Source organism: Acinonyx jubatus, chromosome X, assembly GCF_027475565.1.
Source record: "Acinonyx jubatus isolate Ajub_Pintada_27869175 chromosome X, VMU_Ajub_asm_v1.0, whole genome shotgun sequence".
NCBI lineage: Eukaryota > Metazoa > Chordata > Mammalia > Carnivora > Felidae > Acinonyx > Acinonyx jubatus.
Genome location: NC_069389.1, coordinates 20,343,095 through 20,361,711, shown reverse-complemented (window position 1 = coordinate 20,361,711; position 18,617 = coordinate 20,343,095). Strand labels below are relative to the sequence as shown.

Below are 18,617 nucleotides of genomic sequence, written 5' to 3'. Positions count from 1 at the left end.
CTCTCTCCCTCTCTCTGCCCCTTCTCTGCTCATGCCCAAGCACTCTATCCAAATAAATAAATGAACTTTAAGGAGAAATTCCCTGATATTAAAAAAGCCCCAAGGCCCAAAAACAATGTGCACAATAAACACAAACATACAGTTCACATTAAAAAATATATAAACAGTCGGGGCTCAGTGGGTTGAGCATCTGATTTCAGCTCGTGTCATGATCCCACAGTTTGTGAGTGCGAGTCCCGCATCAGGCTCTGGGCTGACAGCTCAGAAACTGGAGCCTGCTTTGGATTCTGTGTCTCCCTCTCTCCGTTCCTCCCCCGCTCACTCTCTGTCTCTCTCTCCTTCAAAAATAAACAAACATTAAAAAAACTTAAAAATTAAAAATGTATAAACAGCTCTAAGTTTCATGAAAAGATGCTCAACTTCATCTGTAGAAGAAACGCAAATGAAAACCACATTCAGATGTCACTTCTCACGTATCAGAATGCCAAAAATCCAAAGGCCTGACAATGCACTCTGTTGGCAAGGCCATAGGGTCTAAATGGACACTCATACTGTTCATGGGAGTGCAAAATGGGACAAGTACTGGAGCAGTATCTCCTAAAACTCCACGTGCATTTACTCTCTGAGCCAGCAATCCTCCTTCTAGGAGTTTTCTCTGAGAAAAGCACCACACACACCAAGTTACTCAATGCAGATTTTTTTGTGAAAGCAAATTGCTGAAAATCTAATTGACAACTCACGGAAACCATTTGAATACACCATCATCACATGTTTATACAGTTAAGTACTATGCAAGGATGTAGAAATAAGTAAGAAAGAAAGAAGTATCTCCATGTGCTAATATGGAATGATTTTCAGGTCACCCTGTTAAGTGAAAAAACAGAGTATAAAAGCATCCACAGAAAAATCTCTTTTGTGTGAGAAAAAAATAAAAATATACACACGTAATTCCATTCCTGGGTATATACCCAAAAGAACTGAAAACAGGTGTTCAAACAAAAACTTACACATGAATGTTTGTAGCAGGACAATTCACAATAACCAGAAGGTAGAAACATCCCAAATTCCATCAGCTAATAAATGGATAAACAATATGTGGTATAGCCTTGCAATGGATTATTATTCAGCCACAAAAAGGATGGAAGTGCTAATACATGCTACAACATAAGGGAACCTTAAATCATTATGCTAAATGAAAGGAGCCAGACACAAATGGCCACATATTTGCAAAATAGGCAAATCCACAGAGACAAAGACTAGCGGCTGCCAGGTGATAGGAGAAGGAAGACTGAGGAGCAACTGCTTAATGGGTATGGGTTTCCACCTGGGGTGCTAGTTTCCACCTGGAACTAGATAATGGTCATGGCTACAAACATTGTTAACTTATTAAACATCAATTATAATAAAATGTATGTGTATTTAACTGCAAAAAGGGCATTTTTTTCGTGTACCTAAAAATGAAAAAATTGTAGAACATTTGTGAAAAACATGAGAGAAATAATTTTTTATTGAAATCATTTGGCAGTTTGAAACCAGAATAGAATTAATGGCCAAAATGTTTACAACACAAAATACAGGTCCTAATACAGGGTATCAAAAGAGAAGGTCAACAGAGGTTTGAATAGCATGGAAGGTTTCTTAAGTAGGCTTTAATCTCCCCATTGTAGGTTAGTAGTATCTCGAGAAGGACAAAAAGAAACATAAAGAACAGGAGTCAACATCTGATGTAGAATCTTTCACAGTGTTAGTACTTCTGTCTTATTTGTTTTATTCATTTTCCTACTTGTTTTTTCATTAGGACTTAGTTACTATTTTCTGCTTCTATTTGAAAACATGTCAGGGACTGGATCCACACCAGAGAGTTGTCCTTTTACATCTGTGCAAAACTCTACAATTTCTTCTAAGTCTTCCAAGGGGACTACAGAATTCTCTTTCCCTTCCTAAGATCTTAGGGACCTTATTGGGCTCTCCTGAGGGGCACTGAGGCAGTGGGGACTCATGGATGAATGGTGGCAAAGCATGGAATAAAGACGTATAAAACTGAGAATGCCAAGTCATTCTCTTCACTGATGTATTACTAGGAAGAGATAACAAGATAACAATGGAAACAAAAAGATGACTCGTGTATTCAACAAATACTGCATACTTTCTCTGCACGTGCTACTGTGACTGGCACTGAGATGACTAGGACATGGGTCCTTTCATCAAAAACCTCCGGGTCCAGTGCAACCTAACTTACAGATAACAAAACTCAGGTCCAGGTAACTGATGGGAGTCATTAAAGATGATAAAGACAATTCACAACAAAGCCATAACTCAAACAAAGTCTTCCTCCGTTCAGGGAGATAAAAAGCACACAGGTTCCTTTCATTCTCTTCTTCATGGACACACAAAAACTACAAATACACAATTAGCCACATTGCTACCAAATGGTACCACCGTGCAGAGTCCCTACATTACACAGGTTGGCAGCAACCAGAAAGACAGTCCACATATTTACAGTAACTAATGAATGACTAAGTAACATCCAACATTAAAAAATTACATTTATCCTTATTTCTTTTGTGGAAGGAAAACAGGAAGGATAATCAGAAACTATTAAAAATGGTTACCTAGGGAAACTGGGTAAAAACCAAGTAGAGAGCACAGTGATGAGGATAAGATTTATCTGAGTCTTGATCTCAGTATCGTTTTGATTTTGAAATCATGAAAATCTTTCACAATATTCAAAAACTGAAATTGAAACAAAGGATTTTTTTAAATCCTAATTTGAATACAAACACAAATGAACCTTGGTAGTAAACTGATAAAATAGCACAAAGAAAAAAATACTTCATGCACCTTCCAAACACAATCCTCTAACTATACACCCTTAGTGAGAACAAATAAAACTGCAAAGAAATTATTTAGCCATTTTTATGTACAATTCAGTACAGTTACATATATTCACAGCATTGTTCAACCGATCTCCAGAACTTTTTCAATTGTTTATAAAACGATTTATTTATTTATTTATTTATTTTGAGAGAGAACACGTGAATGGGGGAGGGCAGAGAGACAATCCAAGGAAGACTCCATACTGATAGTGCAAAGCCCAACACGGGGCTCGAACCCATGAGATGCAAGATCATGACCTGAACCGAAGTTGGACAGTTAACCAACTGAGCCACCTGGGCACCCCAAACTGCAAAGAAATAATAAACTTCACTTAGAAAGGTTGTCAGTAGATATATTGGTTTAGTAGCTCTAAAACTTCTAAAATTATTTTGCGTGTATTTTAAAGGACAAGGGTTTTCGGGCTGCTTGGATGGCTCAGTCGGTTAAGCGTCTAACTTCGGCTCAGGTCATGATCTCACGGTATGTGAGTTCGAGCCCCACGTCAGGTCTGTGCTGACAGCTCAGAGCCTGGAGCCTGCTTCAGATTCTGTCTCCCTCTCTCTTTGCCATTCCCCAACTCGTGCTCTGTCTCTTTCTGTCTCAAAAACAAATAAATGCTAAAAAATTTTTAAATAAATAAGAAAAATAAAGTACAAGGGTTTTCACGATGTTGAAGGCAGATACAAATACAGAATTGGAGAAGACAAAGTAAGAACCCTGTGGTACTATATTTGAAATGAATGTATCACTATAAAATCATGACAGACACACATATAAAATCTCTTAGTTCTAGTCACTAAAAGGGCCCAGTAGCAAAGAGTACCATCCATCCTCCTGATCTGAATACCACTCTCCACTCAAGGAGCCATGGTTCTTGGGGGGGAAACAGTTGATTCCAGGTCAGCGACAGGAATAATACAATGAGAACCTGGAACATCTTCCTAGCCCAGGAAGCAAGGAAATGCTCAAAGACTGAAGTGGTCATGTCAGAAAGACATAGGAGGCAGCTCAAAGGAGCTCCCACTGCCAAATTTAGGATAATTTGAACATCAAAAAGAAAAATAATGATAATGGATACTGAACTAAAACAGCAATTTTATTTCAATCTTTGAGTTTAAAGTGATCATTTTAAAAAGGAAAGAGAAAAAAAGGAAAGAGAAAGTCATCAATAGATGTTGAAAGCATTGGGTGATGGTGAGCGAAAGATATACACATGATCTCACATATCATCCCTTATGTACATTAATACAAAGGTGGAAAAGTAGCTTTATAAGGAAGAGATCTGATGAACATCACTTTGGCCAAGAGAGCAAACTCAGTATCACCAAGAATAGGACAAAATGACACTATGTGCCTCTGATATGATCAGTGGAAAGGACACAATTTCTTCTATATTGCATTTTTGACAAAATATTTAATCTCTAGGGGCACTTGGATGGCTCAGTCGGCTGAGCGTCCAACTTCGGCTCAGGTCACGATCTCACAGTTTGTGGGTTCGAGCTCCGCATCAGGCTCTGTGCGGACAGCTCGGAGCCTGAAGCCTGCTTGGATTCTGTGTCTCCCTCTTTCTCTGCGCCTCCCCTGTTCGTGCTTTGTCTCTCTCTCAAAAATGAAAAACATTAAAAAAATTTTAAATATTTAACCTCTATACACCAAGAAGCAATCAGGCAAATCCCAGATTGTGGAATAGTGAACAAAACCAGCCTGGTCCCTTTAAAGATGTCAAGGTGATGAAAGACCACCCCCCCCCCCGGACAAAAAAAAGCCAGAGAGGGAGGAGAGGATGGATGGTGCCGTTCTATACTAAATAACACTCAAGAGACATAAAAACTGAAATGGACTCTGCACTTGAAAAAACAGGTATCATTTTGGGCTGAGGAAATCTTAATATAAACGATATGTTATATAATATTATGAGAATAGTACTGTGGCTAAGTACACAAGTGTTCTTGTTCTTACGAGGTCACTATTGAAACCTGTAAAAGTGAAGCATCATGGCTTTAAAACTTACTTTCAACAAGTTAACGAAAACTTAAGTCTGTGTATATGTGGTTGAGAAGGGGGAAGAGGAAGAAAGTAAATGTTACAAATCCACAAATTAGGGCCCAGTATTTCTAAAAAAGGACAAGATAGAACAGATTTTAGGCTTTGTGGCTGCACACATCTCTCACACTGCTACATATTCTTCCTTGCATTTTTCTCTTTTTTAAAAACACCTTTTAAAAATGAAAAAACCAGGGCATCTGGGCAGCTCAGTCAGTTGAGTATCCAACTTCTGATTTCAGCTCAGGTCATGATCCCCAGGTCGTGGGGTCGAGCCCCCTATCAGGGTCCGTGTTGAGTGTGGAACCTGCTTAAGATTCTCTCTCTCTCTCCCCCCCTCTCCCTCTGTCCCCTGCTTGCACTCTCCCTCCCTAAAATTTAAAAAAAAAGAAAAGAAAAAAACATTCTGAGCTGGGGCCCTACATAGTAACAGGCATGATTTCCTTCTGAGGTAAAAAAAAAAAAAAAAAAAAAAAAACGTGAGACCAACTACGGTGATAGCTGCGCAACTCTGTGACTATAGTAAACACCACTGAAATGTACACTTTAAATAGGTGAATTGTATGGTACGTGAATTACAGTTCAATAAAGCGGTTTAAAGTAAACTGGCTGTGAGTGGGCCATAATTTGCTGACCCATGATCTACACTTGGTGGTAATAATGAGGCAAATCAAAAAAACAAACACTAAAGACAATTTCCCCTTCACATTTTACAGAAACTAAATCAGGCTTGTTTACTTAAGAAAAAACATTTTGTCAAAGATTATGTAGCTAAGAAAATCTGACACATTCATTTGTATCATTTTAAATTTTGATTAGACAAAGCAAGTTGATTACTAAATCTAATTATTGTACTATGCTACTATCAAAGAGCTAAAATTGTAAGCACATCAATTCAGTAGAAATTAAAAGACATCATTTATTGCTGCAGCTCTCAAAATCACCAAGTCTAAAATGACCACAGAAATGAAATTCCAAAATAAGTAAAAGAAGACCAAACTCTTTGGAGCACAGAGACACGAAACTTCCTTTCATGGTATTGCTTTTCTTTTTACATTTAATTTTCTACAGAACTACACTTCTCTCAATATGAGAACATATACCACACCTAAAAACAGTTGTGGTAGGTCCTTTACCCTTAAAGGAACCCGTGTCAAAGTACCAAGTCATCTCAAATGTTAATGCTTTATATCTCAAAATGGCATTCTCTTAGAAACAAAATAGTTACCTTTCTCATAAGAATCAAGGGCATCGTCTTCAAGGTCATCATCAAAAATCTCTCGGCCATCCTCCACATAGCCAATACCATCTACAGGACAAAATTTTAAATTGGAATCAAGTTTCCAAAAGTGGCTAGTAGTATTTTAGCCACCACCACCACAACAAAACACCTTTTATACCCACTCAGATGTTCTCCCGGCCTGTGCCATCTTTAAGTGTAGCAGAAACCTGGTTCAGATGAGTGCCAGATGAAACACAACATTTACATACACAGCAGGTTTGCTGAGTCAAAACAAAAGGAAATATGCTATGCCCATCCAGGTGAGCTAGGGAAACAATTTGGCCCTCAGGATCAAAGTCTGCCACAACAGGATGTTTAGCAGTAGTTTTGCTCTACCAAAAGAATAAAAAGTACAAGAATCGAGATCACAGAGGCCCAGAAAAAGCACCTCAGTCTCCAGAGAAAAGTGGCAATATAGCTGAGTCCAACTACAGAAAAAGAAACATAAATATGGTCACAGGTGCAGTCTACACAACCCCCCCCCCCAGTGGTTGGCAATCACATGGCCAAGAAGTCACACCCGACAAGCAGTAACCAGTGGGCTTTCCACATGGGTTGTAAGAACATCGGGACCAGCCTCTGCCCGGAGCTTTCCACTGTCCAGGTTAGTGTTCACGCAAAGAGCTCTGTGTAATCCTCACAGACATTCTGTGCAACAGGTAGTTTTCTTATCCCCACATCACCCGAGGATACCCCACAGGTACATGGTTCCTCCCAATTCCTAGCCCCTTCTTGGAGGTTTTATACTAGCTCCTGAGATATGTGGCCGGACTCTCCAAATATCCCAAAACAAACTTCGTATTGTACTGCCTCTGCACTCTCAAATATTGTACTTGAGAAAAATCTGAACCAATGGTATGATCGTCACAGTGTCTTATGTCTGCTCGTGCAAAGCAGCAACTCCACTGCACAAGACTCTACACAACTAGTACAGCGTCTAGGAGGCCATTTCCTCCCACATACCATCATCCACGATCCAGTCATCATCTTGACGGGCCTGAACCAGCTTCGAATACTGTTCTTCATCAACTTCTTCATAAACACTTGTGAAGTCCTCAACCTGCCATCATACAAGTTTGAGAAAGCTTCAAACGGAGTGAAAGCGTTAAACATTTCTGATGGAAAATCGTCAAATTGAAACTGGAATGGCAGCCTGAAGGAGTAGCTGCAACCAAATCACGAGTTCTGACATTCAACACCACTACCAGGTTTTCCTTCAATAGACATCAATTAACTTAGTATTCCTTTTACGTGGGTGTTAACACAAGATATTAAATGATTCCATTAGCATAATACACTTGTCACACCATCAATTACTCATCGGCTTCATAAAAAACAAACTGAATTATAGCCAATTCTTTGGTAGCTGCTTTGGGGATTATTCGCTTGTAACTTCTAGACTGGTTTCTCTTGTACTTAGCAAACCCATAAGGCATGCTAACCCCCTCTACACTAGCTGATGATGTCCTGCAAACTGACAATTTTATGAACTATTCAACCAACCAAATATAGTTCAAAAGGAAACCCTCCCCCATCTATCTCCCTCTCCCACTCAGCACAACAAGCATACTCGGTATTCTACAGACACACCAGAAACAATGTTTCAGTGATCCCTGTCGGCATTACCACTGATGCCCTACCGTTCTCAGGCCCTGAGACTGCAGAGACTGGAATGCCGAGCTAGGTGAAGGGCAAGTCCTCCAGCAACATGAGCTGCCCAACTGCAGGAGGGCCAGAACACCAGGATTTATTGACATGAACAGAGCAGAGCACTTCACAACGTAAGCAACAAGCAGAACAGAGGCAGCCACCTCAGCGGCTACAGTAACAGGCCATCGGCATCCCAGGTGCAAATTTGGTGGTCTGCTTAGAATTCAAAGACACCTCATTAAAAATCCCCCCCTTCTCTCCAGAGTTCAAGTGGGAAAGGGGCTAGAAGAAATGACTAACTCCAGCTGAAAAGCTAAGACTCCAGGAAAAATCGCTTGGACGTGGAGCTTTGAGAGCCCGATGTGCAGAGCTGACTAGACTCCTGCCATAGCAATGAGACTTCTAACAATGACCGGACCAGGCTTGGTTTTCACCAGCTATTTAATCTGCTCCATAGGGATCACTGGAAAATGTTGATTTGGCCTTTCACCATTTGATAACAGAAACTACCTGCCCTACCGAATTAAGTTTTTGACAACCCAAACACAAACCCATCCAACAATATTACTATACTGACCAAGTTTCTTTTGGCAGGGGAAGGGAACTGGCAGGATGATTTTTGTTGGTTGAAGTCTATCAGGCATACTTTGTCTCTTATTTAAGTAACTCACTTTAATATACTATCAAAAAGATACCAGAAAACTATTTTAACAAATTATTTTGAGTAAAATGTCATTTTGACTCTATGTCACAAAACAGAGCTACTGCTTGGCATGAACCCTTAGAGCCATGCAATTAACATGAGTGATTAAAGAAAAATCAGTCACATCGTGTCAACATCTGAAATGCCCCCACAGAACTCCTTTACAGAAGTTCCTACATTAAAAATGCTTTACTCCTGCTTTACTGTAATCCTTTTAGCAACCCTTTGTGATCTGGTTGACTCACTTAACTTGACTGAATGATGGCAAGTGAAAAAAAAACCACTCTTCTACTTTCTTAATTGCATAGCACAGTATATACCATTGTTAAATATGCAGATTCTGAAGCCAGACTGCCTGTGCTCAAATCCAGGCTCCAGGATCCACCACTGTGACCTCAGGATTCTCACCTGTGAAATGCTGTTAATCATAGTATCTAACTTTTTCATGATTACTGGAAAGATTAAATAAATGAACCTATTAGTAAAAGAACTTAAAACAGTGCTTGCTAAAAAAGTATATGAGCAGTTGGAGTTATCATTATTTTCCAGTATTAATTAAGCACTTTCTAGCCCTAAGGCAGCTAAGATACTCTAAGATATAGGAAGCACACTGAAAGGGAACCCAGACAATGCTGTCTAGATGGCAGCCGCTCCTTTTTTTTCCTTATTTACCTGCAGGCCAAAAGGGCATCACATTCAATCTTACTCATAGGACACAACAGCAGTAAGGCCCAAGTCCTTGCAGATTCACCCCTTGCAGATGAAATTAGAAAGAAAAATTCTCTCCACGAAGTAGTGCTTAGCTAGACTGCTCAATACCTTAAGAGTAAGGTAAAAGCATTTCTAAGTTTCCCCCAACAAAGCTATGGGACTTACCAAAGCTACAGTGTGCTTAATAAGGACAAAAATGTAGATCTGCTTTCATCAGAATTTGAATAGCATGCGTAAAGTGCCTTACAGGAACTCAAAGGGTCAAGCAGTGTACACAATGTGCAAATCTACTTCATGCCCATGCTTGTTTAATAGTAAGAAATGACTATCACAACAAGAGCGAATTATATGCTTATTTCTCATCAATGACAAAGGGGACATAAAATACCGACAGGCTATGAATTAGATAAAGCACAGGAGGGGAAAAAAAAAAGAAAAATGGTTACTTACTTCATATTTATACTTCTCACCAGCTTTAGCCCTTTTCAGTCTTTCCAGAGCTTCCTGGCGCCCTCTCTTTGATTTCTTTTCTCGCCTGGATCGAGAAGCTACAAAACTCCCTGAATCTGACAGAGCTGAAAAAAAGCCAAATTTATAGGAAATGTTAGAAAATTGCCAGCCATCTTTCCTCAGTAACAGGGATGTTTCTAGCCAATAGTAACAATTTTAATATTATACACACATACTTTTCATATTGTAGACAGTAAGTTCAAAGGTCATATTCATGCAGCTCCTGTGACTCCAGAAATTTTCTCTAAGACCCAGTGAAAATAACTGAAGTAACTGTTATTTTTTTCCTCCCCAAAGAGGAAAATTCCAAATTCAACTGATATCTTATGGAGACACTGCAGAATGGAGATCAGCCATTAGTCCATAACCTTTCCATTAAAAATGACAGCCCATAAGCAGAGTTATAGGAGAAGGACAAGTCATTTTGTATTCTATTAACACTTGAAAGGCTTTGAAGGAGCATCTGCTTTTTGCATTGTACTAAGCGCTCTGAAAGACACAAAGATCAGAAAGACATGGTTTGTGTACTCACAGAATTCATAATCTAAAATGGGAGATAAGTTAACAACTAGTTCAAAACCAGTCTTTAGGATACCTGCCCTAACAGAGGGGCAGATAAAGTACTTGGAATTTCAAAGCAGGGATCAAGTGGGTGGTTGGGAGAATTTAACAAGTAGGGCTCTGAAGAGATTGAATCCTTCACTAACTTCCAGGCCTCACTCAGTCGGTTACAACATGGTATGATAGTGCAAAATTACAAAGATTAAAATGTATTTTGTCAAAAATTACTGGAATATCAGAAGGCCTCAGTGTTCGTTCATTCAACTTTTGAATTATTCATGTTTTTGGTCGTTATCAACTGACCACCACACACATACGCTGAAAAGAGTTCATCCACAAAATTAAGACTTTCATTTACCAGCTGAAGAATAACCAAGGCAAGCGAGGCAGCGCTGCCTGCCAGCCGTGCGTTTCAGCTTAGCACGATTGCCATCTAGGTCTGTGAAACTGAGTATTTTATTGTATTTGATGCTAATTATTTTATAAAAAGGAGTAGGCACAGAAAAGAAGTATTGATGAGATGAATCCTAAAAGCTCCAATCCCTCTGGAACATTCATAACAACATTAAACTGACTGACAAAGTGTTTGACTGAAATAGAAGATGCAATTTAAAGTTAAATTTAAATGCTGACAATAAACTGTTGAAAACTAGATCTTAAAGGTGAAGCATAATTAGAGATCTTATTTTTTCTAGCTTTCTGGAAATGGAATCTCTTTCTACCATCTCAGTCTATTGTTTGACTTTTGCATCTTTTAAGTCCATTTTCAAAACAGCGTTAAGTAAAAATTAAGCAAAGCAGGTAGTTGATGATGACAGCCACAAATCTTGGGTGTCACTCAAATGATTTCAAAAAATCATGAGCAGGCCTACGTGAAAAGGTTTCAGAGAGTATTGGGCATGACCAGTGAGAGTGAAAAGTTGGTCTCAGTATATTTTTAAAGACTCCGTGGACCCCTTTAGTAGACTATCCTGACGAAACCTACAGTTCTTCAAATGGACTTACTTCACAGGCAATACTGTGCCACTCTACAGGATTTGGGGTACAATTACAAGCAAGAGACACCTGCCTGTCGTCAAGGGGGCTCACAGTCAAATAAAGCAAAAGGACCTGAGGTTCCCACGATCATACAGACACGGTGCCCAATAAGAAGGAAGAACAAAGTATTCAGGAAACACAGAAATGAGCACTGTTAATTTTGCCTGAGGAATCAGGGAAGCCTTCACAGGGGAGGTTGCCAACACTGACCCAGGAAGAGAAATAGAATTTCACCATCATCGTATAGGGGGAAAAGGGGCAGAAGCACAGAAAAAAAGCATGAGCCAAATTACAAAGGGATGAAACTGCCAAGTGCATTGAGAAACCGTGAGAAAGTCAGTATGGAAGATAAATCTGACATCAAAGTGTAGAGTGGGAGAACAGATTAGGGAAAAGCAGTACAATCCAACTCCACCACTTACTGGGTGACAGGAGACCACCAGTTAGTGTCTCTGAGCTGCAGTGATCAGATGTCTTGTTGTTGGTTTTTAAGCTGCCCAGCACCTGAACCTATTTGTGAATCTCCCCGCTTATAAATCTTGCTCGGACACACAGAGCCCAAATGTCACTACATAAGTTGCAAAACCAGATGCTCTTTCCCAGACACCCTTGCAACTAGAGCATGAACATATAAAAGAGGCTCTATCAATTAAGAACACCAGTTCAGACTTTCAATCAGATGCTCGTGACAGAAGGAAAGGGGGGTGGGCTAAAGGAAGATTCTAGAAGTAGTATCAGCTGCAAGAGGATTACCTGGGCTCACGGAGCCAGCAATGTCCCAAGGTACAAATTATAACATCAAGTACTTGGCCATGGCTGGCAATGACCTCCTCAGTAGACCAGTTTTGGGACATGACTTTAATCACATTCCTGGCTAAGCAGCCCCTTGACTGACTCTCCAATCCTCCTGGAGTTTTTGTGAACAACATATCCTTCTAATCCCTAAAATCCTTCCAATAAATTCCTTTTTTCTATTTACATCAGCTAGAGTTGGCTCCTGCAGCTTACACCTAAGGACTCTGACTAATGCAGAGCCTCAGAGTTCTCATCTGGGAAATGGGGATAATCATCTCTGCTCCATAAGGTTGTTAAGCATTAAATGAAGATCCCCGGCTTACTTTGTACTCAGCAGTACAGAATCTCATTTAATGTTTGTGTTATGTGTGTACAGATACAGGGTAGACACACACATACAAACACACACCGCCCACACACACCACACCTAGCAGTACCATGTTCTAGCTTCTAGAAAGCAAAAACAAAGCAAAGCAGTTTGCTCAGAGAAGCCTCAATATAGCACCACACATAATTAAATCTTTACCATCTCAACTCCAGGAAGATAAAATACATGTCCAGCTTACCTACCACTGTAATACTGTTGCACCAGAGTCTGGCAGACTGCCTATACCTCGTAGGTACATTATAAATATTTGCTGAATGAACAAATGAATAAACCACCGTACCTGCTTTTTTAAATCATTAAACTCTCCCTGATCCCTTTTCATATATAATAAGAGCTAGTTACAGACCTTTCAACTTTTCACTGCCATTGTCAAGGTGCCCCACCTTCTAATACCTAAGGGAAAAAAAAGGCCTAGAATTTTCTTCTTGGAATGTGTCCAATGCTTCATGTAGGTAAGTTAACCCCAAAAAGCATGAAAATAACCCATTACAAAAGTTTAAATATTTGCTTCAAGATTACCATCTGAAGTACCCCCGTTCTCCCCAAAAGCAGACAGACACTAGCCTGCAACAGTCTTTCAGGTAACAATCTTTCTGCTCTAAGGAAAAAATTCTAGTCACAAGCTCCAGCAACTACTTAATCAACACCATGACTTAAGAGAGTCTCAAGATTACACAGTATCCTCCGAAGAGTGATTTCTTGATGTTCGTAGATGACGTAGTTTTTAGGGTGAAGAAAGACACCCTAGTGGCAAATCACTGATGGACGGCTGCAAAGACTGTTCGCATACTCACATCCCACACCCCATTTGTAATCCAGGCTAGACGACTCTCCAAAATAAATTGTCTTAAAAACGAAAGGCTAGAAGAAATTGAAATCTGTGATTCACAACTAGGTGAATGCAAAGGAAGCTGATTAGAAAGCAAGTTCTCATTAATGGTGATGTATTTGAGTGACAGGTGATGGAGCTTGAGCTAAGAAAGCGAAGCATCTGATTTTAAGTTAGAAGTTCACTGAAGTTAAGTCACACTAGATGAACACAGTTCAAAAATCAGAAACCAGACAAAGCCAATTTACATTTTTGTATTCTATTTTTGGAAGTAAAAGATTACTACTGAAAACGGCGTCATATATATGACATCCCAAATGCTGCTGAGCTGATGCTTTGGGGGGGGGGGGAACTTCACCAGAGACGACTAGATTGTGAATATTATTTCTATGCAGCACTTGAAGAAATTTCGACAGAATTTAAAGAAAAAATTGCTAACGCACAAAGTAGAAATCCATTACCTAAAAAGACAAAACCCATTTGTATCTTGCGGTGACAGCCCTTAGACCTTTCTCTCCTGCTGAGTTACAAGATATAAGCAATTTTCCTGGGAGCTTCTATAGAAAGGGCCCACATCCGTTCTGCCCTAGCCCTCAAGCAGATACTTGGGGCCAGAGTCCGGAGATACTTTGAAGCAAACCCGTGCCCCACCGCGGCCAGTCTGGATGAAGGTGTGCCCAGCACGTGGAACGCGCTCACCAAAAGAAATAAAAAGAAAATGCAGACTAGTGTGGACACCAGGAGTGACACAGGCCCTGCAGGGGGTGTGCTCTGGTTTGCCAGGTGCAAACGGTCCTAAAAGGAAGCACCACCCGGTACCAACCAAAGGGGTCCTACCCGGGATGGCCGAGGTCCGCGCCCGAAAAGACCAGTACGGCGACCCGGATGCGCGCCTCTCTAAGACAAAATAAGAGACCACTCCAGAATCCCCACCACCTACAGTCATGCCACGGTCCCTACACTCCCAACTCAGGACCCCGCGCGCGGGGTCATCCCTCACCGCTTGACCCCAGCTCGCAGTCTTCACCGTGCACGAGCGCCATGGTTCCGAAGTCTCCCGATTCCGCGCCAACCAGCCCGAAACTGGCGCGGGGGCCGAGACAGGCGCCAGGCTGAAAGCCAATCAGAGGCTCCGGAGGCTGCGGACTTCCGCCCGGAAGGCCACTGACGTGCCGCGCCGCGCCGCGCCGCGCCCCGCCCCCGGCCTTCCCGCGGACGCGAATTTGGCGCCCTGTTATGACCCCTCCGGGAAAAGCGCGAGTGAAGGGGAGGCCGAGGAGAACAGGAAAAAGAGGCGGCCGGGCGCTGGAAAGGAGCCGCCTGGAGACGCGCTGCGCAGGCGCACCCGTGCTGATGGGAAAAGATTTGGGCGCGATGCAGTAGGAGCTTTCTGGTTCTGAGAATTGATTTTCCGGGGAAAAAAGACGCGGGAGGGCAGTGGGATGGGCGTGGTTGGACCGGTTCCGCAGAGCCTTGAGAAAACGACTGCCTCCTGCTGCGCACTAGAAGTCTTGCCTGATAACTTGCCTTCTTAGCGTGAGAATAAGTCGCTGTGTGATTTATAGATACGTATATACATACATATACATATATATGTGTGTATATATGTATATGTGTGTGTATATATGCATATATATATGCACTCTCTTACCCAAATGACCAAAAGAAGCATTGTCAATAAGGGGCAATCATATGCCTCTTGATGTGATGCCCTTGGAAAAGGGAACATCACCTATATAATCTTTTGGCAAAAGATGTTTAACCTGAATCTAATCATAAAGAGACGATCAGATGTATTCAAAGTGTAGGACAGTCTATAAAACATCTGGCCCAGACTCTTACAAAATATCAATGCTATGAAAGACAAAATGGCATTAGATCCTTGGGTATGGTACAACATATGTAATGTATGTATCTCATTCTATCTTTTTCCAAGTAGATACAACATTTTTATTAAATGATGCCTCCCACACATTTGTAATGTTTTTTCCTGCACTTTTGCCCACATACTTGTTGATCTCTTCCTCATGTGACAATTTTATAGTATCATTTTTTCTGAAGAGGATATAAAGATCATTCAGTGTGTCCTCCAGCATGGTTGATCAATGTTTGTTTCTTAATTTCTGACTGTTTAGAAATTTTTCTTTCAGCTTTATAATATTATTTAATATCATGTTAAGATATGATCTATATGTTGTGATACATAACACATAATAATTCACACACTTAGTTCCACTCACTGTTTAAAGCACTAGTACATGTATGCCTCCACTTTCCCTTTAAAGAAGTTGTTGAACTTTTGATATTATCAGGTTTATTCCTAACAGAAGGGAACTATTTTGGCTAGGCATCAATAGGAACCAAATCTTTCCTTTACTACTTCACATGTCTGATCATTTTCCACATGCCGTGTTAGAACTCTAAGCATTTCAAATCTTGTTTCTCTTTCATGACCTTCAAATTTCCAGGAGCCAGGACACATAGGACACTTTCATACTATTATGTCACTTCTGGCCCTGCACATTCAGGTCAAAATTCCAAGTAAGCACCGTGGGGTAGGAATATTCCTGGAAGCTATTCCTATAACCAGAAGTCTATCAATAACTTAAGTATAATGAGAGTGCTTTATCCAACATAAATAGATGCCACTAACTCTAAATGCAGTGCAATACCAAATCAACTTTCCCATGGTAGAATCCCACAATGACTGTGCCCACTCTACCGCCACCACGAGGCAGTAAGGGATGTGTATCAAAGGGACAGGTGGTGATTCTCAAAAGCTGATTGTTGCATATTCAGGAATTTTATGATCTGCTTGTTAAACTATTAGTAGCTTGAAAGCAGCCATGGTATTTACACCATGGAAATGGGCAAATGCTACAAATCAGAAATCAGGCCTGTTTTTTGTTTTGTTTTGTTTTTTCCTTTGAGAGAGAGAGAGAGAGAGACAGTTTACCAGCAAACCACCAAGTAGCCATAACAGATTGTAGTGAAAATATCTTACTTCTGCAACTTTTCACAAAAACCCAAGACCATTGCTAGAGCATCTTCCAGGGCCTCAGAAGTGGCGCATAAGCAAACAAGAGGTCTTGAAACTTGTTTCATCTACTTCATTGTAAATGTACCTCTGTTATCTAATCATGCAAAAAAAAAATAATCACAATTTGTCTTAGACTTACTCTATCCTGTACAACGCAGGCCCAGTTTTGCACTGTTTTTGCAAATTGAAAAGTTTTTTTTTAATTTATCACTATTACTATAAGCAAAGAAAAACAAATTGAGACTAACTTGAGATACCATTTCCCACCATTTCTCTTTTCATCCCTCTCCCTCTCTATAGAAGCTCTATCCATTGCTGGTAAACTGCTGTTGAGGAACCACTGATTTTTTGCCAGTGGTGGTGTAAATAGGGACAACCTTTTAGAAAATGATATTGCAATATATGGCAAGTACCATAAGCATGCTTTTGTCTTTCAAACCATGATTTCCACAGGTAAAAGTTAATAGGAAATAACTCAAAAGAAACAGAATAAATGCAAAAATGTTAATGGCTGCCATTTGCCATTAGCAAAAAGTTGGAACCTTAATGTCCACATCAGAGAAGAGGTTTAATGATGTGATATCAAAAAAGATAAAATAGGGGCACCTGGGTGGCTCAGTTGGTTAGGCATCTGACTCTGGATTTCAGCTCAGATCATGATCTCACCATTTGTGAGCTTGAGCCCCACATGGGGCTCTATGCTGACAGCATGGAGCCTGCTTGGGATTCTCTAGCTCACTCTCTTTGCCCCTCCCCCACTTGTACCTGCCCATGCTCTCTCCCTCTCAAAAATAAATAAATAAGCATTTTTTTTACAAAAGATAAATTAATTGGGAAAACTCAGGACATGGAACTTGGGATATTTTATAAAGTTAAAATGGCAGAAGGAAAACTGAGAGGCACACTTAATGGCAACTGTATATTAAATACCAATGCTATGGGGGTGCCTAGGTGGCTCAGTCGGTTGGGTGTCCGACTTCAGCTCAGGTCACGATCTCGCAGTCCATGAGTTCGAGCCCCGCGTCGGGCTCTGGGCTGATGGCTCAGAGCCTGGAGCCTGCTTCCGATTCTGTGTCTCCCTCTCTCTCTGCCCCTCCCCCATTCATGCTCTGTCTCTCTCTGTCCCAGGAATAAATAAACGTTAAAAAAAATTTTTTTTAAATAATTAAATAAATAAATAGCAATGCTATGTAAAATGGAGTATATTTTCTCCAGATGATAGCATTATAGATTCTTTTTGCTTACAATTCGTTCTCTTTAACACTATATCGGGAGACATTACAACATCAGGTAGAGTCAGATTTAGGATCTGATTCTTACACTACTAATTTTATGTGACCATCAGCTGGTTACTGAAACCTTAATTTTTTCCTCTATAAAACAAAAATGCTGGGGCGCCTGGGTGGCTCAATCAGTTAAGCATTCGACTTCGGCTCAGGTCAGGATCTCACCATTCCCGAGTTCGAGCCCCATGTCAGACTCTGTGCTGACAGCTCAGAGCCTGGAGCCTGTTTCTGTGTCTCCCTCACTCTCTGCCCCTCCCCCGCTCATTCTCTCTCTCTCTCTCTCCCTCTCTCTCTCTCTCTCTCTCTTTCTCTCTCCCTCTCCCTCGCTGTCTCGCTCTCTCTCAAAAATAAATAAACATTAAAAAAATTTTAAATGCTTATACTTACCTAAGGAACAATTGTGCAATTTAATTGAAATAACACATATACAGTGCCATTAAGATGCCAACACCTAAAAGGCATTTAACAAATAGCTATTATGCTTACTGTATTTATACAATAGTCTTAACCATTACACTCATCTTCCTAATAACTATACAAGGTAGAGTATGTTAAGAAATTGCTAGTTGCCTACTGCTACATTAATTCTCCCCCTTCTTCTTGTAACGGAATGTGAATTTTTAGCTGGCCACATTGACAGACAGGAAAAGACTATATTTCCCAGCCTCCTTTGCACCAAGGTTTAGCCAAACGACTCATTTCTGACATACAAAATGCAAGCAGTAGTATTGGAGGAGACTTACAGGAAAGCTGCTTAATGAAATCGGATACATATGGAAGGGGACTGGTTTGTTGTTGTTGTTGTTGTTTCCTTTTTGTCTTTTCTCTCTTTCTTCCTGCAACACAGATGTGGTGACCAAGGCTCCAAAAACCATCTTGGATTATAAGATAACTGTGAAGAAGA

The 18,617-nt window shown here is 40.5% G+C and overlaps 1 protein-coding gene across 2 annotated transcripts in view; it reads right to left on the bottom strand.

Annotated features, from left to right (window-relative positions):
* Positions 1-14,537, bottom strand: part of POLA1 (DNA polymerase alpha 1, catalytic subunit) — a 290,976-nt gene extending 276,439 nt beyond the window's left edge. The window contains exons 1-4 of one of the 2 annotated variants that reach the window (XM_015085029.3): positions 14,388-14,537; positions 9,717-9,841; positions 7,166-7,262; positions 6,149-6,229 (exon numbers count right to left, since the gene is read on the bottom strand). In XM_015085029.3, coding sequence (XP_014940515.2) covers positions 6,149-6,229; positions 7,166-7,262; positions 9,717-9,841; positions 14,388-14,430 — 346 coding nt within the window. In that variant the 5' untranslated portion in view covers positions 14,431-14,537. Of the gene's footprint in view, positions 1-6,148; positions 6,230-7,165; positions 7,263-9,716; positions 9,842-14,224; positions 14,349-14,387 lie in introns of those variants that run through there. The other variant, XM_027054650.2, reaches the window with a different exon arrangement.
* Positions 14,538-18,617: the final 4,080 nt, after the last annotated feature.